The sequence below is a fragment of the Corvus moneduloides genome, chromosome 12 (genome assembly GCF_009650955.1).
Source record: "Corvus moneduloides isolate bCorMon1 chromosome 12, bCorMon1.pri, whole genome shotgun sequence".
Taxonomy (NCBI): Eukaryota; Metazoa; Chordata; class Aves; order Passeriformes; family Corvidae; genus Corvus; species Corvus moneduloides.
Window position 1 is genome coordinate 16,183,078 of NC_045487.1, and position 26,895 is coordinate 16,209,972.

Sequence of the window (26,895 nt, forward strand, 5' to 3'; positions counted from 1 at the left end):
TATGAAATAGGTGAAATTTGATGAAAATTCTATTTCCTTTACTGAAGATTGTTGGAAAATTTTGCTATTTGTCTCAATAAACCTAAGCAAAATGTGACACAAAATTTAAAACCAAACTGAACCAAAAAACCTACTTTTTTGAGCTCCTGAGTTCTTAAGCTTACCTATTAACAGTTCTTGTTATTAGGTGTGCAGGGTTCTTTGATTCATTAAAGAAAATATGTTAAAATAATACCCCTTCACCAAACTTTTGTGTGTCAGTTACTTAGACGTTAAATGTCAGTATTAAAAATATCTATTTGAAGACTGACATCTGCAACAGTATTTCCATTTCAAAATAAATTACTTTAAAACCTGAAAATATCCAACTGCTTGTGTAGGTATTTAGAAATAGCTGAAACTGATCAATTTTAGATACATGAATTACGCTTTCACCTTCCTGAGGGACACCTATGCTTAATCCACCAAAACTGACATGTATCAAGTTGGGAATCTGTATCAGGACCAAAATTTCACCCTTGTTCCCATTCAGGTTTGTGTCTTGACTCATTGCCTGTTAACACAGTGAAGTCCTACACTTGGGTTCTTGCTCCTCTGCTTATGACCTCAGCCCTCTAGCTCTTGGAATTAGCATGCCAAAGGCAGGGAAATGGGAAGAGCAAGTCTCAGAGGCAGTGCTGTAGCTGCTGCTTCCCAGCTGAAAGCAGGGCTTGCTCATATGCAATTCACAGTCAATGAACCCAACAGCTAAAAGCCTTAGACTCATGTTTAATTTAAATAGATGTATTGATCCTTTAACCTGAAGGGGTAACCCAAACTCATTACCTCAGTCCCTCCTAGGATATACTGAAATAGTCAGCTTAAAAAGGAAAGCAAGCACCATACCTGAGATATGGGTTGGTTCACAAACACCCAGCCTGTGGTAGGATTAATCTGTAAATAATTTGGTTCATCATTTGCTATGGAATATGTAATGGCAGCATTTGAGCTGTAGTCATCATCACGGGCTGCCACACGCAGGAAGCTGGTCCCAACTCTTGTGTCCTCTCTTAGGAAATCTAATGTAAGGAAAGGATATTTCAAACTGATCATTAATTTGCTAAACTACCATGGACATCTTTGTAAGTCATAAAGAAATAACTGCCATACCTTATTACTTTAGTATAACTTTCTGTTCCTTGGAACAATGGCCACACACACAGAGGATTTTAAAGGGCTGCTATCACTCCAGAACTACAGATCATATCTGAACTTCATATTACCCCATTCATAATCTGGAATTCTTATTTCTTATAAGATACTTCTTTTAATTGTCTTTTAACTCAGAAAATAATTGCTCTGTATGAATGACATGGCTATTGTTCCAAGGAACTTTCCCATAAGGCAAGCCTATGAGCTAAGGCTGTACTTGTTACATCACACATTACATAGAATAACAGCTCTGCAATTAAATAAGCAAAGTGCATCTCTAGCTGCATCACAGTTTGTCACATTTTCTACTGCCAGGAAAGGCAAAAACCCAAAGATCTGAGACATGGGGTACGCTCACACTCAGGGCACTGAAACTCTATCCAATGACTCTCAATTACATTCATAGTGGGTGTTTTCAAATCTGGGGTCATTGTCATTTTGGTCCAGGATGACAATATTGATCTGACATATTCCAATGAGTGGCTCCGCTGCCTGATCTGTTGCTGTCACAGTGATGGGATATTCCCTCTGTTTTTCTCGATCAAATACCTGAAGAGTTGTCAGAATTCCTGAAAACAAATGAAATACCGAAAAGTTAAAATTCTGTGTATTTGGCAATATTCTACATGCAGATATTTACTTTTCTGTCAATGCATTGAGATACAATGCAATATAGGTTAAGTATACCTATAACATGAACTTCAGGTTCAATGATGCAACCCTGGGATGTAACAAATGCAACAGCTGATATTGTACTGCTCAGGCAGATTCAAACTTCAGTTACACCTACATCTACACACAATAGGAATTTGAATTAGAATTGAAGTATAATTTAAGTTCAGAAAATGGAGATAAGTACTAAACTAAGAGAATGAGTTTCTAAAAAAATATTTCTTTTGAAGAGCCATAAGTGCAAGGTAAAGGAATGTTTCATGTCTTTTATCCTCCAGAAATCCTGCCTGAACTTAGTTTTGGCCTTCTAAGATTTAGTTCCTTTGTTGTTTGTAAGACTAATGTTATTTGGATAAATCACTTACATGCCATTAGCAATGTTGCAGGATAATGTGCACCTAAAATACATTTGTTTGGGTTTTTTAAAACCAGTTACAAAAACATACAAGTTACTCCACTGAGCAGAATTTCCACCTTTCAAGGAAAACAACAGTTTTAGTTCAGTACTGGACATGTGTGAAACTTAAGTTTCATGGAATATTTGTTCATGCAGTTAATACAGTTCATATTTGGTCTACTGTCAAAACTCCAAGTGAAAAAGCCTGAAGTCTGATTTTATCTAAGCCTTTTCTCCATCAGTGTTGGTTTCTAAGCCTTTTCTCCATCATGGTGGTTTCTCTATGCCATTACCAGTTCTGACATTTGCTTTACCTGTGTCAGGATGAATACTAAATGCTGGTAGGACACCATCTCTGTGCATCAAGCCATATTTCACTATACCATTGGCTCCTCCATCAGCATCAGTGGCTTCAACCTGCAGAACAACAGTCCCTGAAGGCTGGTTTTCCAGGACAGAAGCATGCTCCCGATAATACTGGCACTAAGAGAGGGGAGAAAGAGAAAGAAAGAAAAATTAAAAGAAGAGAAAATTCAAGGACTTCCCTTGCCATTTGATTTAAATATGTACTAGCAGGGATAAAAAAGAAATAATTATTTACCTACACTTTCATTGCCATGCTCTGCTGTTAAAGCTTTATCTGTACCATGATTAACTTAGATTTCCCTTGCTATTTTGTGGTTATACAACCAACACACAACATGAGGCCACTGAGCATCTCCACCTAATGCAAATATTTGGAGAAAAAGTTAAAGTTGCTTCCAAATGCAAATATTTTTCTATATTAGCAAAGGTCTAATAAAAAAGAGGGCACACACTTGCCCAAGCCACAGAACTGCTTTGATCAAAAAGGGATTTCTACACAAAGTAATTTTGTCAAGGAGAGGTTACTGAGAATTTCCAAGACTGATATGAACAGTCACTGACTTTTCAAAATATGCCACATAGCCCATCAACACCTGAGCCATCAGTACCACACCTGAAATTTTTAGACAATAGATCTTTAATATGAATTAACATTATGAAACCAAATTCAAGCATTTATTTTTTACAGTACTTCACTATTTAAGCTAAAACATTCATTCTTTTCTCTTTCATTAGTTTCAGACACACAATCATCAAAGGAAGCCTATGTAATTTCAAGAGGTATTTTGGAGTATTTTGGAACAAGCCCACTGCATAGATAGCTATCCCTATGGATGCCTCCTCACATGTGTCACACAAGATCTCCAAAAGTGTTTCACTTGGCCTCATCCTCTGAAATGCCAGAGATGAGGTGTGGCTCAGGGAACAGACAGGAGCTCACAGGAGCTGTTCTGCCTCAAGAGCAGAACAAACCCTGAAAGCCTTAGGGAGGGATGGAAAAGAAGAAAGGACTCAAAGAGAGAGGGAAGCAGAGCACCTCCTGAACGGCTCATCTGCTGCACACCTGCCGTGCCAACAGCATGAAAACATTTATTACACAGTCCAGTACAAATGACAGAGGCTCATATATTTACCTTCTGAAAGACAGGTTTGTTGTTGTTGACATCATCAATTTTCACAACAACCTGGGCAGTACTTGTGAGAGGATGGGGCCCTCCAGAGGCGTTATCATCAGTAGCTGTGACATTCAGAACGTACTCTGTCCCCTGCAGCTCAGGAAATGGGCTTGCACGAAGTCTAACTAGCCCTGTAAAAACAACAGGTTGTGGGCTTTTGCTGCACTAACCCATTCCCATTATTCTTCTCACCAGTAAGCATGACAACAAAGCATTCTGGCTTACCTATTCACCAATAAACCATAACACTGCTGCAGTGTAATTTAACTATGTTGTTTTTACTGCAGTCCCATATTAAAACAAAATTAAGACATCACAACAGGTTTGTCTGCAGGTATGTCTACAGAACAAACTCAGACAACAGCCACAACTCAGCTGACCTGCACATAATAGCTTTCATCAATCTGCAGCTGCCGTGGACAGCTCAACTGAAACCACTTCAAGTTTACCTTCCTGTAGCACAGTCACAGCAGCACTGAGCTACAAAGGCACAGTCTCAGAAACCTCTGTTCTGCCACTCTCAAAATTCCCCACAGGACACATCCTGCTGGACAGGACACAGAGGCACTGGCAGAAAGAGAAGTGCTACAAAAGCAAAAGGGACTACAGCTGCCTGAGATCCTGCAGAAAGGGGCTGTCATTCCTTTGCTACACCATCCATCCATTGCATCTGTTATTCATCAGGAATAATCACAATTGTCATTATAACAGAGTATTTTCACAGCATCAATGTCACTCAACTTGGTTGCAAATGTATTGTTTTAGCTGCAGCACTTATCCTTGACACTTCACCACTTTACCTCCTCATTTCTGCTTCAAGAGGGTACAGACTATTCCCCTGACATCATTTCTGAAAAGAAACTGCTGTAAGCCACTGTATAAACCTTTACTGGTTTATTCAGAAACAAAAGCCCAAAAGGGTTCTGGAAAAAATGCTGATGTTCCTAAAATTAAGTTTCAAAGACTATAAAATTAATTGGCAAAAAAGTATAAATGTACCGATAGATGATTTGCTATATTAAAACTGTGGAGGTAATCCCAAGAGATTCTACCAATCAAATGTTAAGATGCTTTGACCAAAAAAATCTGTTTCTTACAAAAATGATTTTCAGAAGTGTCAGATATATTAATCCTGTAGCAATTAGACACTTTCAAAAACATTGTTCCTCTTCAGGTGCCAAAGCATCTGTAGAAATTCAACTCTTAGAACCTGCACCCCTATTTTTAAGTCAGAAAGGAAATAAAGGAGCTCATAGTAAACTCAAGGTCAGGATTCAACACCTGCAAGTTACCTGCAGACCATATTTTTGGGAGCATTTCAGAATCTAACATTAATATTGCAAAACCATGATTGCATTGAAATTAAAATTTCATGTTAAGTGAACTCTATGAAATAAAGTGAAGGAATAACTAAGGGCAGCTTACTCCTTCTAATATATTCAACTCTTCTGCGTTGGAAAATCTAAGTTCAGATTTTGATTGCAGTTCAAAATACAAAGTAGTTTAACTGAAGTTAATTAAGTTACTTCAATCCTTCAATGGGATTTCAATTTGTTTGCCTGTTTCAGTCTCAAAACATCCTCTTCTGTTTTTTCAAGCAATCAACAGCAAATAAATCCTATTAATCATGCCAACCTACGTAGATGTTGGTGTTTGTGCACTTTTTCTGGTTTTTTTTTTTTTTTAATGATGACACCAATGTGGTGGGAACCTTTATTTCTTTTCATATTTTGAAAATATGTGACTATTGAAAAGAAAAAGATGCAAAAATTGACATTTCAGAACAAATGCCTTAAACTGCGAAGTATTCTCCACACATCTTTTTTTCCTCATGCATGCAGCATTCTTAGCTAAATAACACTGGTCATGTGAATGATTTTAGCCTTAAAGGAAAAATATACTTCTTTAGTTCACATCTTATATACTTTTACCTTCACTGAAATAAAACTGGTAGTCTCATTCCACCTACAAACACATCATTTTGTGTCAGTAGAACACAGGTGAGCTCAGCCAAGAAATACTTGCTCTCACCAGCACAATCAGCACATTGACACAAGCATGGGGTGGGAAAAGCCTCATTTAAAATCCCAGATGTCCAGTTTCCTACATTAAATGCTATTCAGATACTTGTCTGACATTTTGGAATGTCACCCTGTTATCAATAATAACAACATTCTCTGTTAAGTTACTGCCTCTTAAGCTACCTGTTATCTATAACAATGCTCTCTATTAAGTTACTGACTGAAAGCAAACACTGAACAGGTAAGAGAGGTCAATTATACACAGATTTTAGGAAACTATACCCTTTTTTTACTATTATAAGAGAGTAAATGCATTCTTTCCCTGCACTTTTAAAATTAAGCTTCAAAGATAGCATATGCTATTCAATTTGATAACAAGACCAAATTCAAGGTGCATCACAACAGAATCAACATTATGACCACAGCAGCAAAGAGCTAATATATAATTACCTTTCTTGGGGTCAATAACAAAGTTCCCTTTCTGATTCCCAGACAGAATATCATATGTCACACCATCTCCATCAGGATCAACAGCATTAACTGTAGCAATTAGAGTGTTTGGGCCTGCATCTTCAGAAACAAAACTCCTGTAGCTGTTAAAAAACCCAAACAACAGCACATTTATGAATTTAAACGGCAATATAATAAATAGAGAATGAAGCTTTACAACACCTACTACCTACCTATTCAAAGGACACTGCAGGGATTTGTAATTTACTAATAAAATTACACTGATAGGAAGCTTTTTTGTTAAGCAGTGAAATTATAGCATTGATAATCCATCCAACCATCCACATCTTTCTGGTGTTACCACCACAGATTCCCACTGCAAACTTCCAGCAGTACCAGAGCTTTGAAGTTGAGTGCACAACAAGACTTGTGCTAAATACAGAATTCACTTGGGTTTTTTAATGTAAAAAAATGAACTTCATGAATCACAGACTCCAAGCAAACTTCCAAGCAATTTGCTAAGTTAAAGCAGTTTTTGTTATAGCAGTTTCTGACACAAGCCCCCAAAAGGCTTTCAGTGCAGTCTTTGCCCCAACAGGACTAAGGTGAGAGTGAGATGTGGAGGATATGTGCATAATGTCAGTTTTACAAAAATCTCTGCTCAAGTCCAGACACATCACTGACATTTTAAGCTCTTAAGAGGCATTATCAGCCTAAGCTTAATGCTCTCTGGAGTAGAAAAGCCCCCTGCTTTAGCAAAGTCCCAAATATTTATTATTTTATCTGACTGGATTGAGCGTGGGTCAGACTAAGCATCCGCCAGGCCTGTCCACAGTAGATATCCCAAAGCTCAGCCACAAGAATGAACTGCAGCTGACTGTATCCAACATAATACAGATGCACCACTGGGTTAGAGTGCTTATGGACCCACTGGCCATATACTGAGAATAGCAAAAAAATTAAAGGAAAAGAAAATGGATGCACAGAAAACCTTTCCCTTCACTTTTGTTGTCAAGATATGTATGTTTTCAATGAATAAGAAACAGCTTCTTTTCTCCCCCCAGTTTTATATGCAATGAAGTAAGAGAAGTAAATTATTTTGGTTTAGCTCAGTCACAGCCCTCAAGACACTGTCTTAACTCTGCATTTGAAAAGCAATTGAACAGTAATACTGATAATTTTTTACATGAAATACAGGGAGAGAGGAGTTCAGAAGAGATCTCTTAAAAAAGAGAAAGTAAAAACTGACAACATGAAACAGAGTGATTGCCTTAAGCATTTCATAACTGAGATAAAGAATAACTGTGATGAAAGAAAGCTCATGGCAAGGAATCATGAGTTTATACTCAACTGCAAATCTATTTAAACAAAGGGCTGGAAGGACAACATCATCACCTAGATTTGTATTAGACTGCCACAGAGCAGAACATTAACTGCAAACAGTCTCTCAACAGGCCCCAATTTACATGTGTTCACAATGATTCTATCTCATGGAAAATTTCAGCTAAGTTCTGTCTGAAATTTACCTCTGGGTTCAAGATTCTTTTCATAACAGGAAAGACAAAGCAAAATCAAAGCCTAATTAACCAAAAAGTTGAGATAATTTGCATTCCAGGAGATGAATTCAATTCCAGTGCCTATCTACACATACACACAACAGTAGCTTCCCTGCTCTTGCACAGAGAACAGAAAAGCTTCTTGTGAAGGTTTGGTAATTGAAAATAATATTAATTTTAATCATATGCTTCAGTAAACTTTAAGTACAAGAGCTGTCAGGGATTTTTTTAAACTACATTTTCTGCTTCCAGTTGGTTAGATATGTTTACAGCATCTTTAATAACATCACTCGCTTCTGATTAAAATATTAGGAACAGATGCAGATAATATTCAATGCCTCTGAATAGTAAAACAAATAAATAAATGAAAAATAGGCATTGGTGGAAGAGTGAGAAACCTACCCTGGTTTAGTATTTGAAAATATAAAGAGACCCAATAAATTACAAAAGATCAAATTTTCCAAGCCATATCTCCTAAGCAATGTTTAGAAAAGAAAGGAAGACACAAGATTTTGAAGCCAGAGGTTATCCTCACATAAAACAAGAACTGTCAGAGCTTTGCTGTTTTGTTCAGCTAAACCCCAAGGTTAGCATCACTAAAATCTTTGCCTCGGTTTTGTTCTGAGCAACTTCTACTTTTAAGAGTAGAAGGCTGGTGCAAAGGCTGACTACAAATTCCATTATTAAGTTTCTAACATCAGTGCAAGTTTACAGTACTTCTGGCATTGCTTCAGATGCTTCCGAGTCCCAACTATGGAAGAAAAGTGCTTACAGGAGCTTTAGAAGAAAAAAAATATATACATACAGTTTGTAGGGCATGGGACTAAGTGAAATTAAGTGAACTCCACTTATTGGCATTTATCTTGTGGATTTTGTAATTCAGTTGCCATTTAGGATTGTGTTATCTAAGCATTTTTCTTTGACAACTATAAACCAGGGATGCAGACTGCTGACTCTAAGTTTGAACTGCCTAATTAAAAGGCAAAATTCCCCCATGTCTCTGGACGAAGGCTAATGGCAACAACTCTGTTGCCTGTTTTTTCTGCCTGATTTCCTTTGGTGGTGGAGGGGTGCTCCTGAACTGTATAATCTGAAATTACTGCACCATATCTTTCAGTACATAGGGGAAAAAATAAAAGTGCAAAATCTGTCAAAAGAGATTGCCTATATACTACCTTTTTTTTTTTACTGAGAGCCTCAGAGTCAAAACATCACCCCCACGTTCGTCAGTCCAGCTCTCAGCTTTGATTGAACCAAACCAGTTACCATCCTGTGATCAGCCTTTCAACCAAAATACAAAAAGCAACAGTAAAAGATAACAGAGTCCAAAGAATATGTATTTACATTGTCTGAGAAAACTCGGGTGCTTCATCATTCACATTTGAGACATGGATCCTAACAGTTGCTGTCCCAGTCTTGGGCTCTTCCCCTTGATCTACAGCCATAATGATGAACTCATAAAGGTGGTTAGGTCGCTCATAGTCCAACCGTGTTGCTGGAAAAATAGTGCCGTGAGAAGTAATGCTGAAGTCTTGGCTCAGTGTGTAATACAGCAACTGGGCATTCTCCTTTGAATCACAGTCAGTGGCTGTCACTATGAGAAGAGAAAGACATTGTGCAGATCAAAGTTAGTGAATTGGAATGATAAGTACATTTACTACTACTGTAGCAGGATTTGGTGCTTGAAACCAGCCAGAAAACTATGCTGTCCCCTGTGCTTTTTAGTGAACTAATCCTTACTCAAAAATAAGTCATTTAAAAAAAACAAAAGTGAACTCCCTGGGAGAATTTAAACACTTGATCTCAACTTTCCTGGATTTAAAGAGTCCTGTACGATCAAGAATATATTCCCACATAGAGAAGTATTCTCATGTCCACCCGACCTACACTGCTGACTTAAAATCACTGAGATCACACACTGTGCAATTAAAGATGGAATATTTACATATATTATTCAACTGATGCACATTATGTGTTTGTCAAATCCTATTAATAACCTACAAAAATCTATGCTAAAAGCACAGTTACCAGAACAGTAACTGACAAAGTACAATTAGTACAGCATAAACCACTAAGCAGAATAGTAGGCTATAAAATCCTATTTACTAGGGAAAAGCAATTTTCCTGCAGTTTAATTTCCTTTTCCCCCTCAAGATTTAGAGAAAGTTTATGTAAGGGTTAAAGACTAATACAAGGCCCTTGTACAACTGCTTAGTTGACACAAATTTGTTTTACAGCTATATTTTACAAAGCACTACCACTTGAAGCACAAGTTCTTGTTTCCATTGGGAAGAAGCAAAGTATTCCTGTCAAGGATCCAAACGAAACCTCACATAGAACAGTTAAACTCTACAAGAGGCTTTTAACGCAAGAGAGCAAAATTCCTACAGCAAGCCCACACAGGACTCTCAGAGACAGGCAGAGAAGGTGAGCTGAGGTGTCCATAACTTCTGATCCAGGATCACTCTATTCCTTCAAGAAATGTAGCAAGACTGCTACTATGAGCCTGCTGCTGTAATACCAACCACAACAAAGTTCTGTTACTTCAAAATCCCACAAAGAAAATCTGTTTCCTTTGCCTTCCTGTCCCCCAAAATTGTTTGGGCTGTGGCAGTAGTAAATAAACAGCATGATTCTACAAGGTGCCATTTGCCTTCAGAAAGCTGCAACTACCCACACTGGGACAGGTAATTTTCCTTTCTGAACTGAATTCTAAGTAGTGTAAGGGAGAAAAATACAGTGAATGTAATAAATGGTTTCAGGAGCACTAACCTTGGAGAAGTGCAGTTGTCATAGGAACTGTTTCAGGAACACCGACTTTGTTGTAAATCGACTGATGAAATTCGGGAGCACAATCATTCACATCTGTGATTACAACCAAAACCTTAATGGAGAAAGGGGATGTTAAACAGCAAAGTGATTTAAGCGAACACCTTCATTGCTCTGGAAATACCACGTGGAAAAATTTCCCAAAAACATCCTTGAAATCTTCAGCAGCTATAGGATAAGACATTCTTCTTAGATTGCTCTTTTTCTGCTGAGTGCCATTGAAATATTACATTCCAAGATACCAGGAATTGCCAAGTCCCTGACCCTGCAGCAATGTTTTCCACTCACCCTTCATCTCCATTGATTATTCCTTATTACTAATTTAAAGGAAAATGGACCATCTGCTTGCCAAGCACCCTTTTTCCATTATCTTATCTTACAACACTTCTGTGATTTGTAACACTAAAAACTCTACTGCCAAGCATATTACATTTTAGCAGTATAAATCTCCAAGACCGGGTTCTGAATTCAATTACAGCAGCACAAATCAGATATAAGTGGAACTGATCCCCAGGGAAGTGGTCACAGCCCCAAGCCTGACAGAGCTCAAGGAGTGTTTGGACAATGCTCTCAGGCACAGGGTGGGATTGCTGGGGTGTCTGTGCAGGGCTAGGATTTGGATTCAAACCTTGGGGGTCCCTTCCAACTCTGGAGATTCTGCGATTCTGGTAAAGCAAGTAAGAGATACAATTTTGCCTCCAACGTCTTCCCAAATGCTTTCTTATTCCTGTGTCAAATACAAGTCCACAGTTGCACAGTTTACACTCCCAACAGTAAGGAGTGTGTAAATGAGCCTTTCTGGTGGCTCATCCTGCTGCACTTGATACACTTGGTTGAGGCATTCTGCATTACAGAGCAACAGGCAGAGGTGTTTCCATGAGCCTTACAGAGCAGATATGCATGAACTAGAGCTGCTCTGTCAGCTATTGAGGTTGTATCAGTGCAAAGCAGGTACAAGTTAAACTACCTCTAGGCTAAACATATTTGTAAAATCATCTCATAATCCTCTTTTGAGCCATATTTTACCATTCTTCATCTTGTAGTACACAAAAGGGTCAACAGAAACTATCAGGCACTGGTGTGCTACAGCCAGTGTTTGTTACATTGGCGTACTGCTACCCTGCCTCTCTGTGTCCTCACACTTGATCCTTAATAATTCTGTCTCCCATTCTCTATCTTATTTCCTGCAGCAGAAACAAACTCATATGGCATGCTTTTCCTAGCTCAGTGAATCTCTGAATTCAAATAACTGTAATAACTATATTAAGAAATATTTTTGCTGTCAAACAGCTTTCTAAAATACCATGAACCATCAGCTTTTAATATCAGTGAATTTTTATTACTTTCTTGTTTCACAAGTTCACTTTGCGTTCTTGATATGAAACAAATAGTTCTTCATCCTGCCTTTATTTTAGAGTGGAATAATCTCAAATGTACATCATACTTGATGAAGGTAGAGTAAGACAAAACCTGATGTCTGACTTGGCCACATCCATTTCCATGTGTTACCAGATAAGGCTTGGGATATGTGATGGGATGGCATATCGATCCCTCAGAAACAGTCTTTAGAGCACCTGCAAGAGTGAAATCTAAGAGTATCTAAACCAGTCCTCAACATCTCCCCATAGACAGAAAGACTTTTAAAATGGGCAGCAGAATAGCCAGCATGTGGAAATGAGAGCTCCTGGTGAATCTGTACAGAATTGAAAAGGATCAGGGAAAATGGAAATGCACACAGGCTGCTGGAGGGGAACACCTACCTCAGCAGCACTGCTGAACTGCTCCCCGTTCTCCTCTGCTCTGACCAAAAGAAGGTACTGGTGGGGGTCACTTTCATAATCCACACTCCGAGTTAAACTGAGCTCTCCTGTTGCCCGATCAATACTGAACAGACCCCCAGGATTAGTGAGCAAACTGTAGCTCAGGGATTTCTTTTGATATGACACAGCAGTGACTGTAAGAAAGCTGCATTAAAAAACAAGAAAAAGAGAGGACTCAAGGACATAATACAACATTCTGAAAAATGTGACAAAAGCGATGCATATCAGAAATGATGGTGCAACCCTGTAGGTCTGCTCAGAGGTATCCTCAATGAAGTCAGTGACAGCTGTATCTAAACACCAAATTCAAGCATTTTGTTACACAGTAGTTCTACCACCTTGGGGTTAAACAGATAAAGACAGGATTCTTGGAAGCAGAACACAGTAAGGATTAAAAATGCAGGAACAGAGGATTTAATTTTTGCTGCAGCTGAATTTGCCTGGTTCAACTTCCTTCTATGGTAGCGATGGTTTTCAGGCAGGAAACTAAAAGATAAAGCAAGATGAAAAAGATTTGTTTTAATAACAGCACAGTAAGTTTGCTGCAGTCATACCATCCTAAAGTTCCAACAGATAACTGCAAAAGGATAAAAGCCAGGCCCTAACAGCAGTGTATGTTACAGCTTACACTGGACATATATTTTTAGCTCATCTGGCACTATCTTTTTTCCACTGAAGTCCAATGTGTTTAAGGTTTCAAGTGGAAACACCCACAGTAAGAAGTAAAAGAAAAAATCTAAATATTTTTAAAGGATTTAATCCTGAAAACTAATTTCTCAAGTTCTCTTGCCTTAACAGGCAGGTTTCCTAAGAAAAAGAATTCCATCTCCCAGGATAACACACCAACATGTGTGATCCTGTGACAAGTACAGTCAAAAAACACAAACTCATTTTGTGCAAACTCCTTTTTTCCCCCCTTGTATTCCTATGCTGCTGTCCTCTCACTTTCCTTTTGGTGCACCACCGAACCAATGGCCAACACTGCTGTAGGTCATTATCTCACTTTAGTTTTCTCCTGTATTTTCCTATGATGAGGTCTCACAGGCAGTTTCGGCCAGTGCACGACTGCATTCCTGCCAACAGGAATTATTCTGCCCTCCTTCTAACTCCCTGCCCTGGCTGCATGTTCAAGCCACCTCTCCTCTCCTGTCAGCGCTGAAGATCTCAAGGCCATGCTGGGAGCATATTTAACAATCCAACAGAAAACTTTTTCTGCCTCTTTTGTCTTTGTATCCCCTCGGCTCAGCCTGCCAATACAGCTGTAGTTTATTGGTGTTACAGGCAGACCAAAGGAAGAGAAAGATTTGGTAATGCTCCTCTGCTCAGCAGCAGCCTTAAATCAGGCTCTAATTGGGAAATCATAAACCCAGAAATCTGGTGCATGACAACAACTCTGTTCTCCTGCATACTTGGGTAATTGGCACAATTTAAATATGAGAGCTTTAGGACTCTAAATGATTTTTCATGTCTATTTCTGGCCAACACATTACAGAAACAACATGCACACTTTCACTGTGTATATTCAAACCTCTTCAGATGTAATAACCACACAAAATACTTCATTCCTTTTGGATATTACCAAGTCATTTCACCCACTGACTAACCTACTATCATCTGAGGTGTACAAACCTATTCCTAATAGTGATAAAAAAGTTATGAATAATTTTATTTTTAATTCTAAACATTATTGAACCTGAGACAGCAGGTACCAGCTAGATGCTATAGTATTTTGCAGTTATTCCATTTCTTTTATGCCTGTGCAATTTAATTTCATTGCAGTTTTAAAGAAAAACCTTGTTATCTACGATTAATTTTTTTTTTAAATCTTAACAGTGCTTGGTTATTTAGACACTGCAAAACAATGTTGCAGACTGAACAGTAACACCACAGATAATACAATATGAGTAACAGTTGAATTGCCACAGAAGGAACACATTGACTGGACAAAAGTATTCTCAATTCAAGTGGAAGACAAAATATTTAAGAACAAAACAGCTTGGAAAAGAAGGGACTGAGTATTCAGGTGGACTTATGTTACTAACACTTTCTGTGATATTTCAATTGACATGGCTAGACAAAGGATGGAGAAATAAAATGAAAAGTTCTATGGCATCTTCATTTTAGCTCAGTTTGTCATTGTGATGAAGACAGGAAAAAGAATCTTGGTTGTTCCAATTTTCACATGGTGGAGAAGGCACTTCTCCAAATTTGACACATAATGTATTCTTTCACACATGATATCTCTCTTCATGACATAACAGTACTAATTTGTATTCTGCATTTGGTTTGAAAATTAAGACACAATCAGCATCTACTAATTGTTTTCATATAATTTCAAAAAGTAAGAAAGCACAATTATTCAATACCACTTTTCCCTGTAAAAGCATGACTAAAAAACACATCATCAAACTGGTCTGGATCACTTCTATTAAGAGACCTAAATTGCTTCTCACAGTACCTAGTTATGATTCACAAACAATACCAAGGCTTTGGGGAGATCAAACAGAAGTCAAAACCAGGAACACAACCTCACTGCATTATTTTGAGCTGTTACTTACGGTTCTCCTTGTGGGGAGCTCTCAGGAACATACACAAAGTACGACATGTTGGTGAACTGTGGTGGTCGAAATCCAGCAATTACAGAAACAGAGGCTGGAGACCCTCTGCTTCCAAGTTTATCTGCTGCTATTACAGTCAGCAAATATTCCTTGTCCCTCACCAATGGCAAACCTGTTGTTTTAATCCATCCAGTGTCCTTCTCAACTTCAAATCTGTCTTCACCACCTAAAAGGAACATGTCCAAAAATTGTCATCATCAAGAACATTTTTACTTGATTAAAATTAGGAGAGAATACAGTGTCAATTACCAAGTTGGCCTTGACTTAGGATCAGCATGCACACTAAAGTTCAAAAGTTTGTTTAGAACTTGGAAATCAGTCATTACATTCATCATTCATCACTGCATTTAAAAATTCCATTTCACTTCTCTAGACAGTTATCACTCTTCTTTATCATTGAATTATAAAATGGTTTGGGTTCAAAGGGACCTTAAAGCTCACCTCATTCCACCCCCTGCCACGGGCAGGGGGGGACACCTGCTATGAGACCATCTTGCTCCAAGCCCTGTCCAACCTGGCCTTGAACACCTTCAGGGAGGGGGCAGCTTCTGTGGGCAACCTGTGCCAGGGCCTCACCACCCTCAGAGGGAAGAATTTGTTGCCAATATCTCATCTAATCCTGCCCTCTGTCAGTGTGAAGCCATCCCCCCTTGTCCTGTCACTCCATGCTCTTGTAAATAGTCTCTCTCCATCTTCCTTTTAGCCTCTGATACTTCTGTTGCCTGACCCTAAGTATCCCTTACCAGAAAATACTCTGCTGGAGAGGTATTGTTGCTCCCCATCTGCCCAGACAGTTCCAAACTATTACTAAAGTTTCTTAAAAGGAGACACAAAAAAATTAGCACTGAGTTTGTACTAGCTCTGCACAACTCAGACCTTTAAATTTTGTTACAAATGAATCAGAAGGGATAGGAACATGAATCCTCCTCTCCACCCCACGAACTACTCCTCCACATGCTGTCTCATAAACACAGTCCCCACTGCCACTCCCTTGCCAAAGCCTTGGGGAGTACTGACCGCTCCAATCCCCATCATCCCCCGGGGATATATATAGGCAGGAACTCAACTTTGCAAAGAAATCTGTCCATAACCATCAATAAAAGTTGATTTTTCTCACACACAGAGCTGAAGGTTTATGAACCTTTTGCAGGAGGAAGGGAAAATAATGCTGAGGATAAAAAAGTCACAATAGTGAAGCATATTACACAGGAATGGGAGGGTTAAAATTTACCTTCCAAGAGAAAATATTCTACAGTTCCATGGATCCCTTCATCTGCATCCACAGCAAGCAGCTTGTACACTTCAGTACCCGCTGCAGCCTCAGGGGAAACCACAGCCAGGAAGGGGAATGGCTCCATGGCCCACTCAGGGACGTTGTCATTCACGTCTGTCACAGTAAGCGACACGTGCACCAAGTACCAATCCTTCCCTAAAGGTCTCAGGAAAAGGAAGAAATAATTAGACAGCTACTTCATGGCACTCAGAGTAACAGAAACCTATCACAACCTGAGTGTGCACTTACTGCAATACTGTTGGCACATAATCCAGAAAAACCTGGAGTTTAAAGCTGTTCTGGAATGACCAGCATCCAGACACAATGTGGGGAAGAATTAACCAGCTGAACTGCAAGACTGGGGCCACCTATATAATGTTTTTCTAAAATCTCTTCTTAAGAAAAATCACAAGTTATTAAATTTTCAAACTTTAAATACCTGTTTTCTCAAAAGTTTTTTCTTTTTTTCTGAAGAAAAAAAAAGCATCAAATATTTTGTTTACACAAATTTACAGCAACTCTGAGTTTTGCAAATTAAATACATGTTGCCAAAAAATTCTAACCAATCTACCCTAACCAGTGATTTGCCCTTCTATAAATTTCACTGAAATCCTAATATAGTTTTCACTCCTATTTAAGTTTAAATACTATTAAATACATACAGTCAAAATCCAGAAGAACAAACCACCACAAAATGGAACTATCAAATTTTCCAAAAATCAACAGCATAAGATCCTTAAAAATTGAGAAAAAAAGTATTTATTATACTTTCACCAGTATTAAATTAACCCATGAGCAGAGCTCCTAATAAGCAATAAACATCAGGCAAGTATTGCTGAAAAGGTGGCAGAAAAAGCACATGAGACAGTGATGGAGCGAGGCGGGGGGGGTTTAATTGATAATTATCAGTAACATCAGGGAGCAGAGTATGAATATAACTTGGGCCTTTGGGCCAGTTTGGCTTCCAGCAGAGTGGCACTGACCTTGTAAATATTCTGCTACAGAAGCCAAGCTGAGTGCTCCTGCAGGCCATCTTTAATGCCTCTGGCTCTAGAAAAGTGAGGCATTCGCCCACTGTGGCTCCAAAGGCAGCCCAACTGCACTGACACTGCACTTTGCTCCAGCCTGGAATGTGGCCCCGGAAAAAACAGCCATCTACACTTACAACATGACTTATCCACAAGTTTAATAATGGATGCAAAGTCAGAATTTTTAAAGTTGATGGTGTTAATACTTGATTTAAGTGTTGATTTATTATTTATACATACATAAAAACATACAGACATGCATTTATTTTCAAAACAGCTCTACAGGAATTGAAACAACATACAAAAAGGAACATCTAAAATTACCAGTTTAAATTTAAAACTAATTAGCAATACAAACAACTTAGTATTTAAGTATATATTTAAGTAGGAAGTGCTGCCAAAATATCTAATGTTGTAGACAGGGTTATGCTGCTAAGGAGACCTATTCTCCCTGGAAGTTCACTTAGGCTGAACTGCTGTACTTCTTCTCCCTCTCTACTGCAGAGTGACATCCCCCTCCAAAAAACATCGACATTCCAACTAAAATCTGCTCCTTTGTGTGAGGTGTGCATTTACTGAAGTCATCCCTTCACGCCCACCGAGGCACCCCCTCTTGCAGCTTCAGTTTTCCATACTCAGTAGTTCCTGTCTGCTGGCACGTAGCATGTTTAGTACAGCATATCAGAATCTGCAATCTCTGAACAACCAGCTTGTAGACTATTGTAGAGAAAACTCCTTGGTGTTGTGACTGGCAAAGTCAAATAAAAGTTTCTTAGTTTACATTCCTGAGACTTAATCCATCACAACCTTTAAGTACATTCTATTTTTACCCAGAAAATTCTCTTACTAGAAAAATCAGCAGTCACCCAGGATAATCACTGAGGCTCTCTTAGTTCACCTTGTAAAACTGTATTAATTCATCTTTATTTTAAATCTGTGAGTACATGGCTTTTTTTTTGTTTGTTTCTCTAAAGAGCAACAAAAAGTCTATTGACAGTAACTTGTTAAATCCAAATTAATTTCTTTGTAATTACACCCTATACACAGAATCTCATGTTCCAGGGAATATAGTATCAGTTTACAGTAGCACATATGAAAAAACAATGCCTGCAGCAAAACCCCTAATTTATACAATAGTAAATTACAGAAGTATCAGTTTCCTGAAAAAGAACCTGTATTGGGTTTGCCCATTAAACATGCCTTGCACCGCTGCAGAACGTGGATACATGCAACACGTGTTCTGACACTTTTCATGGCAAAATTCCCAGTTACCATGTACATCCAAGCCTTAAAAAATCTTCTTGACTGTGAGACAACCTGTGGGCTATGTATTATTGCACCTCTGCAGACAGAAGCATTGGGAGGCCCGGTGTAAGGATGCTCAAGTCAGCTTCTCTAGATAGATGTTTATTAAAACAGTGCATGTGAAGCCAGTTTCCAAAGACAAACTCAAACTGCCTTGCTATAAAACACACCGAGGTGAGAGCACAGTAGCCCACTCTGCTGTAGCACTTCCCTTGTAGTCACCCAGGTATAATTCCCTTCAGCACTCAGACTACGAAAAGCAGCTGCTTTGCTTTCTCCTCTGTATAGAACAAGGGAAAAAAAAGCCAAAAGAAGCTGAAAAAAACTTTAGAAAAACCCAAATATGTCAAAAGCAGCAGCATGTGTATTACTTCTCATTACTATACTAAATAGTATCAGATGTGTTTCACACAGACATGTCTCGTGTCAATGTGTGTTTCAAAAGTCCCAGGCCAGCCGGTCCAAGATACTTTAAGAAAATGCAGAGGAGGGAACATGCTGGACATTGATCCAAGGTTAAAATACACCACAGCAGCACACACCAGGGGGAGCTCTAAATGAGAAGTCCCAAACGCAATCAGTGACTGCTTGAATACTCCTAAGATTTTAATTAAAAGGTGTCCAAACAAAATAGCTGCAAAAGGGAAAGTTAATGTCACGATTGCCTGTCTCTTCTCAAAAGAAGAGCTCTGGTGGAAGCTGCCCCAAGTTTGTAAACACCCACTGTTAGCCTAGTCTGCCCAGGCACACTGTGGGCTTAAAGTAGCAGCACTAAATTAGAAGCTGAGTTAAGAACCTTTGAAAATCTGCCCCTATAATAGCAAGACCTATTCAGGATTTGAATGCTACCTTGGTAACCCTGCTGGGAGTAGAACAGTTACTGATGTTTGCCTCTCTGGAGTCTGGAAACCACTCTCCTAATCAACCCCTGAACTCCCTCTGGTTCAAGTCCTGCTAGAGTTCCTAACACGTGTGTATTCATCTATCAAAAAGTAAGTCCCAATTGAAGAATAATTCATTTTTATTGAAGTAGTAATAAATCTGGTTACAAATCCCACTTTTGTCACTTAACCAATGCCAATTCACTGAAAATTAATATGCTGGTACTTAGAACATATTTGTAACTGAGAAACAGTTGTAAGAAAACTCTGCAAAAGCGCAAAAGGACCAAGTTTGATCCTCACATGCTCTAACAAACTTTATTGCTCAAGAACTCAAAGGACCTGGGCACATTCCTCCAGGTACTTATATTTTAACAGTTAGGAGACCTTAGTGCAATTCTGACATCTTGGCAAGACCAAAGCTTTCAGCCATATGTTGGTTACCTCTGAAACGTGAATAATCCTAAGAATTTTGTTAGGACAGTCAGTAGGAACTGCAATGAAGGTAATGGCTTTAAGTGACCAGCATCTATTTCCCACTGCATATGACCCTACAGATCTTATTGGTATATTATCTTCTTCCATCAACCCCAGACAACCTGATTCATAAGAAAAAATGCTGAATAAATCATCATGATTTCCCAGATAAAGGCAGTCTGGAGGAAAATGACTGCAAGTAAGTTTTCCCTTGACTGCATACCATATATCAAAGGAAAAACTACAGCAGAAACACCGAACAGGACTGTACTTCTCTGCAGAGACCTACAAATGTGACCTGACAACTTGTGGAAAAAACATCAGGGTGTCCACCGAAGCATGACAGGACAAGGACTTGCCAGAGAACAACAAATGTGATGAAGAGACTGACAGCAACAATAATGTCTATGTAATATGTGGATGTCTAGCAGGACAATGCATTAAGGATTTCAAAGTATATGTTTGTGAACATGATTTTTTCAAGCATAACGCCACATTCTAATTAGCACAGCAAGTATTGTAAAGTTTTTGCTTTATTGTAATTACCATGACACACACATTACAAAAGGCAGTCTCTTGTGTTTTGTAACTGGCACAGCTGCTTCCTTAAAGAACAGACCTTAAGCCAGAATTTCAACTCATTTTTAATAAGGTGCATAAAATTAATTTTCTCCCTTACTAACGAAAATTATTTGTGCTTCAAGACAGTGGATGGAACAAATCTTAGAAATATTCACCTCTCTATAGTTCAGGTGTCTCAATGCCTCTGTCCATCAAAACATCCCCCATGTGTACCTTACAGCTGTATTAGTTATATATATATCACTATATGAATAGTAACAATACATTATCATGCATCTGCATTCATATATTATGATTAAGGATAGTTTTTATTAGTAGTATATGTGCAGTAATATTGCTACATTATGGGAGAACTAATATGTTACAATTCCACTCAAATCTTAGCAGAAACAGCTTAAAACTGATAATCCTCTGTGGATTTGGGTTAAGTCCTACAAACACACAGAGAGGTTCTACTGAAATTATCTGTTCCCAATACCAGGCCCTGACAACCAGTGGAGACTATATTCAACAGTGCAAGTCAACCACTACTGAGATCCTAAGTCAGGAATCCGACCTGGGCTTCATTTTCTCAAAAAAAATTTTCAAACTGTTGTGTAAATATGACACCAATTAAAACTGCCTCAATATTAAATGCTAGATGTTTGACTTTCAAGCCAGGCATATCATAGGTACCTTACACAATGTCATCCATTCAAAAGAAATCCTTCTCAAAGAATGGTTCTGCTAATTAGATTGTTGGCGCACACACAGATTTTGCATTTGACAGATTTTCTTCCTTAGCTTCAGAGAAAAGAAAAATTTAAATTGCTTTCTCATAGATACTGAGCAAGAGGAGATAAAACACAAAATGGCCCTTGCTGATCATAAACATGACAGTAACATAACACTGGAGCATCTTATGCCAAAAATCAGTATTTTTAAAAGTCATATAGAAACTAATACTTCATATTCAAAAGGGTAAAACCATCTTTTTATTTAACCAGAAAGTATCTTTCCTCTTATTTTCCTTCAGTATGAAAATTAATGTAAAAACAGGTTCACTAAGCAGATTGCTTTTCCCATGTATTTGTAAACACCACTTATTTGCCCTTCGCAGTATCAAATCTAAGCCCTCTCTACAGCTCTCTTTTCAATTTATACAGAAAACTAAAACTAAAATTATAAACTCTAGTCCAGAGGTTTTTCCTACTTTAGATGCTTAATTCCCTATTAGAGTCAATTCATGTATCATCAAAAATCCTTCTTAGGGCAGCTCATCCTGAAGTCTGCTTTTTTTCTCTCCGATATTCCCTCCAGTTGGAATTACTTCTTTTTAACTTAAAATTACTGACAAAAGCTGCTGCACTGAAATTCTTTCCCTATCACCAAAAGTGATCTTCATAATCCACTGCTGAAACCTCATCATAGGTATCTATCTATAATTGCTTATTTTTCATGCCTATCTGTGGTCGAAAACTGATAAACAGAAGGATTTATTATACTGCCTTGCTCTGAAATCCAGCCACATTAGGTAAGGTAATACACTAGCTGGCCCAAGTTTCTGCTCACAGGAAATGTATATGTCATCACTCACAATTTTCATCCTTTGTGAAAAAAACAAAAAAACAAATAAGAATTAGATAACTTGCTGGGAAGTTTAATCATAGCAAAAATGGAAATAAATGGTAAAGAGTCATTAAAAAAATAGAGAAAGAGTTTCTAAAACATCTAAACAGCAATAACAACAACCAAACAAAATAGGAAAAAGCCTTAATACTCATATCCTATGAAGACTGGGTTACACTTCTCACATCAAATTTAAGATATATAGAGGAACTTAGGAACAGAAACCCTTCTCAAAATCATGAACCTCTTGGGACAGTTCAAGTTAAAGACTTCTCAAAATTGAAGAACATACTGAATATTACAAAAAGCAGTCAAATAGCTTGATGAGATAATGGTTCTCTTCTGCTTTAGGTTCTTTATGGCTTTACTGAATCCAGTAAACTCTTCTGTGATGTTCACCATTAATTTTCTGAGAAGGTGTTTTAACATAAAGTAACATAAACCAGTTCCTCCAACCTGCTACTGCAGCTGGTTATAAAGATTAATTGGATTGCAGAGAGATATTGCAGACTGATAAATCCTGTCATTTCATACAGCAACTAGAAAAAAAATATTCCCCCACCTACCAATAAAGGGTGGCAGGAAGAAGGCAAGGGCTTTAATACTTAATTATTCGGTTAACAGCAACTTTTGAAGGCTCTTCTGGTTAAACCAAGACTTGAAAATCATGCCTGCTGAAACAGTCTGTTTGCAATTTCAAATACTGTAGGTCAGAGTTGCCTCTAAACCCATCTCTTTTTACCATGTCAAATTATAAAAGATGCTGTCAATCTGTGAAATCCAATGTACTCTCAGACTTCTGATTGCATTAGGATTATATGACTGTCTTTTCTCTCAAAAATCCAATGGATAATTCTAAAAGACAGGACTTGAAAATAAAATCCTTATATTCATTAAAAATGTAGGCATCTCTGCATCAGTGTAATTGATAAAACTGACAATGCCAGACATTCTGATTTTAAAAATATGACAATAGAGAATATGTAGTTGACTGAACATGTCTCTACAATTGTGGACAAACATTATACATTCCTTGAATGTACTGAGGGACGAGGTATTATATTATCATGATTAAACAATAATGGCTGAGAAGCTGGGTTGCTCCTGGCATTTTCAGGTCATTACAATTTATTTTTAAAAGGAGATTATGAGAGTGTTAAAAGTCTTGCAAGCCTTGAGGTTACTATTGCTATTACAAACTGCCCTACATCCATCAGCAAATTAAGTATGCAAGCTGGTATTTTTCTTTATGGTTTTGGAGATTTTTTTAAGTTGCTCCCACTTCTAAGACTCTTACATTAAACAGACAAATGTTTTTTGAAAACTCAGGGTTTTTTTGTTTGGGTTACTGCAAGTTAAATATTTTGGAGTTGCTTGAGAGGATATTGAAGTTTTGAAGACTCCTTGCAAATATCATACTGTGCTATTTTAAAACCTCATTCTATAATATGTCTTCATGTAAAATACTTACTGACATAGGGTTTGGGAAGATACATTTTCAGAAAAAAATCTTAATGCCCTAAGCCTCTAGCTGCAATCAGGAGAAATCACTTTTTCATACCATAACATGAGATAAAAGCTACTGGTTATTGTACCCAGTCCTACTGTATATCCTTCCAAAAAATAGGACAATTATGCACAAACATTTCTCTACTGTCATTTCTGAAAATTCCTGAGGTATATGATGGGCTACTTTTAAGTACAGTAGTTAGCTCATTCATAAAACATAAACCTTCTAAAGAGATAACTTTGATGGGCTCAAGCTGGGGACAGCCCACATTCCCTCCTAATATGCCTCATCTTTATTGCAGATAGAAGAATGACAGTCTGGCACATCTCTGCTCCTTACCATCATATGGCTTTTAAAATAGAAGTTAAAGCAAACCAGAAAACAAAAGTAAAGAAAGCATCAGAGGAGCTCAATGATCATGGCAGAAAGGATGTTAGCATAAATAACCATTTAAAAGACATCAAGGTGATAACCATGTTATCAGGGACTTCCCAGGGTGGCATCAATCAGAGTGTGGCAGTCAGAGAAACCAAGCATGTCCAGATGTGAAATAATGACTGCAAATTAATAATCACAACAGACTCCTTAAATAACAAAAAGTGTGTCTTAATTAATTACTATTGATTGCCAAGAAGCATTATCATAAGAAGAGCACTTGGCTAAAGCAGGAGCAGCTACTGTGCCACTGCAAGATGGGAAGTTCTCTTGAAATTTCCCTTAGAATTTCTTGGGGAAAATCCAGCTTGTTTCTCTGTAGTCTTTCCAGTGCAAGGAGGCAGAAAAAAAAAGAAAAAAAAAAGTTAAAAATGCCACCACAATCAGTAGCCTAACCAAGAGAGCCTGCTGTTCTTCCTTGGATCATTATGGAATCATAGAATGATTTGGGCTGGAAGGGACCTTAGAGCTCATCTCATTCCTACCATGGGCGGGGACACCTTCCACTAGAGGCCCATCCAACCTGGCCTGTATGTTCCATAATTTATTAGTTCTATCAAACTGTCACATTTGTGCTGAAATTTAGTTAGATATTGAGGAAAAAAATGAAAAAAAAAAAGTTTGTTTCTTTTGCAGAAACTGAATGTTTGAGATGATAAACAGCCAGAAGATCTAAACAGCTTTGGTGTTCAAGTCACAGCAGTCTCACTTTAATCTGACTGCTTGGAATAGAAAGCAGATAATTCGAAAACATTCAGACTGATCAAACTGGTGCTCCACAGCTTCCTCGGACAATCCTTTCTACCACAAATCAGTAACATTCCAAGCCTGTAAACACCCATAGCTATTCTGAATGCACACAGAACATACTTTTTTTTTACTTAATTGCATGAAACCCACTGCAGTTTAATGAAACCCATCTGCTGGCTAATAGATGATGATTTCAACTTAAGCTCAGCTTGAAGTGTAACTGTTAACAGCTGTAATTCATGAAAGAGGTAATAAGAAATGTAAAAGGCAAAACATCACCCAGAAGCTACTTAATTCTTAGGGATGATCCCCCCAGAATCAATACAGCTAGTAAGGGACTAAGGCCTCAGATGAAATTAAAACAGATGATCCTTGACTTCCAAGCATGAAATCCATCACGGTGAAAATATTACTAAAATTGGTATCTCCACTCTCTGTGTTGATTTAAACAGGACAACTATATTAAAAATACAAGTGACTGCTGTTAACTGTTGGAAGGCATGTCAAACATCATCCTCAGTGAATCCACTGATAAAAAATGAACGGCAGGAGATTACTAAACTAATGCCCATGGATCAAATAAGGTCAAGGGAGCTTGAGACAGCAGGATTAGAGAGGTGGGATCTTTAATGCACTTCCCCCAAGCACTAATGGAATAATAATGGCTCCTTCTCAAATTAAATGCTACCCCACGTTGAAGTATTAATGTGTATGACAGTCTAAGAAATTTTACCTTCTGCTCACTGAGTAAAAACTTAAAAATAGCATTATACTTTTGCGAAGAATAAATTGTGTCCCAATAAATTGAATGGCATAAAATCCTGAAATGCCACAAAAAAACGTGAGCATAACCATCAGTCCTTCCAGGCAAGGTTAACTGAAGACTGTAACTCAGGGCTGAGTGATCAAGGGGGTCACTAGAGGAATCTCCTCCTCAAGAACCATGTGCCAAAAAACATGTTAAGCCCTGAAATTCTGGAATTCTATTTAGCATTTCATGGCTCAAACTAATGCATGAGGTTTTCCTAGTGTTTCCCTTTGGTTTGGGGTTGTAAAGTTCGTGTCTTGGTTTTTTTTCTTTTGCATAAAATGTTTGCTAATTAAGAAAAATGTAAAGATTACCAGGCCATACTTTAATTTCAAGGGGTTTTGGCTCTCGAGATTGATTTTTCTGTCCAGTGTCAAGGCAGAACCTCACAGCACCTTCCAGTACCTGAAGGAGCCCTTTGTCAGGAATTGCAGTGACAAGAAAAGGAGTAATGGGTACAAATTGAAAGAGGGGAAACTTAGGCTAGATGTTAGGAAGAAATCTTTTACTGGGAGGGTGGTGAGAAACTGGAACAGGTTGCTCAGGGAGGTTGTGGATGATCCCAGCCTAGCAGTGTTCAAATCTAGGCTGGATAAGAGCTCACCTGAAGTTGAGATGCCAATTAAGGCACTATCTCCTCTCTTGTCCAGGCTCTGAAACTTCTCCACAGGCACAGGAGAACCCATTCCATTAAAAAAGCACTTAGCACTAGAAGTCCAGATTTTTCTGTTGCTACTTTCTAGTGACTAATTACTGCCTCCAGAAAACAAAAACTATGATAAAACAAAGTCTACAAAGTATTAAATAACCACAGAGATACACTGTGAATAAACAGACCTAATAACATACTATTTCCTCTGCAGATTGCAGATAATTTTACTATAGCAGTAAAACAGACAAAATTGTTATTTCAAAGGATTTTAAAAGGATTATTTTTGGCATCTACATAAAAAAAAACCCCATGACATTTATAACCAAAATATGTCCAGTCACAAAGTAACCACAGCATGTAATGCACTGGTAATGACAATAATTATAGTGGTAATTTGTGCAAATCACTACCAAAAATCTTAGAGCTAGACTGCAGCTTTGCCAAAAAACCTCTAATCTGCATGCTGAAGAGTTGTTCATACAGAAAAAGCC

General features: G+C 38.0%; 1 protein-coding gene across 1 annotated transcript in view; it reads right to left on the reverse strand.

Annotated features, from left to right (window-relative positions):
• LOC116449969 (neural-cadherin-like) overlaps positions 1 to 26,895 on the reverse strand; it is a 61,364-nt gene that overhangs the window by 30,028 nt on the left and 4,441 nt on the right. The window contains exons 2-11 of the mRNA XM_032121969.1: positions 16,327 to 16,524; positions 15,036 to 15,261; positions 12,418 to 12,622; positions 10,601 to 10,712; positions 9,173 to 9,422; positions 6,273 to 6,415; positions 3,760 to 3,932; positions 2,575 to 2,743; positions 1,590 to 1,760; positions 886 to 1,058 (exon numbers count right to left, since the gene is read on the reverse strand). Coding sequence (XP_031977860.1) covers positions 886 to 1,058; positions 1,590 to 1,760; positions 2,575 to 2,743; positions 3,760 to 3,932; positions 6,273 to 6,415; positions 9,173 to 9,422; positions 10,601 to 10,712; positions 12,418 to 12,622; positions 15,036 to 15,261; positions 16,327 to 16,524 — 1,820 coding nt within the window. The remainder of the gene's footprint in view (positions 1 to 885; positions 1,059 to 1,589; positions 1,761 to 2,574; positions 2,744 to 3,759; positions 3,933 to 6,272; positions 6,416 to 9,172; positions 9,423 to 10,600; positions 10,713 to 12,417; positions 12,623 to 15,035; positions 15,262 to 16,326; positions 16,525 to 26,895) is intronic.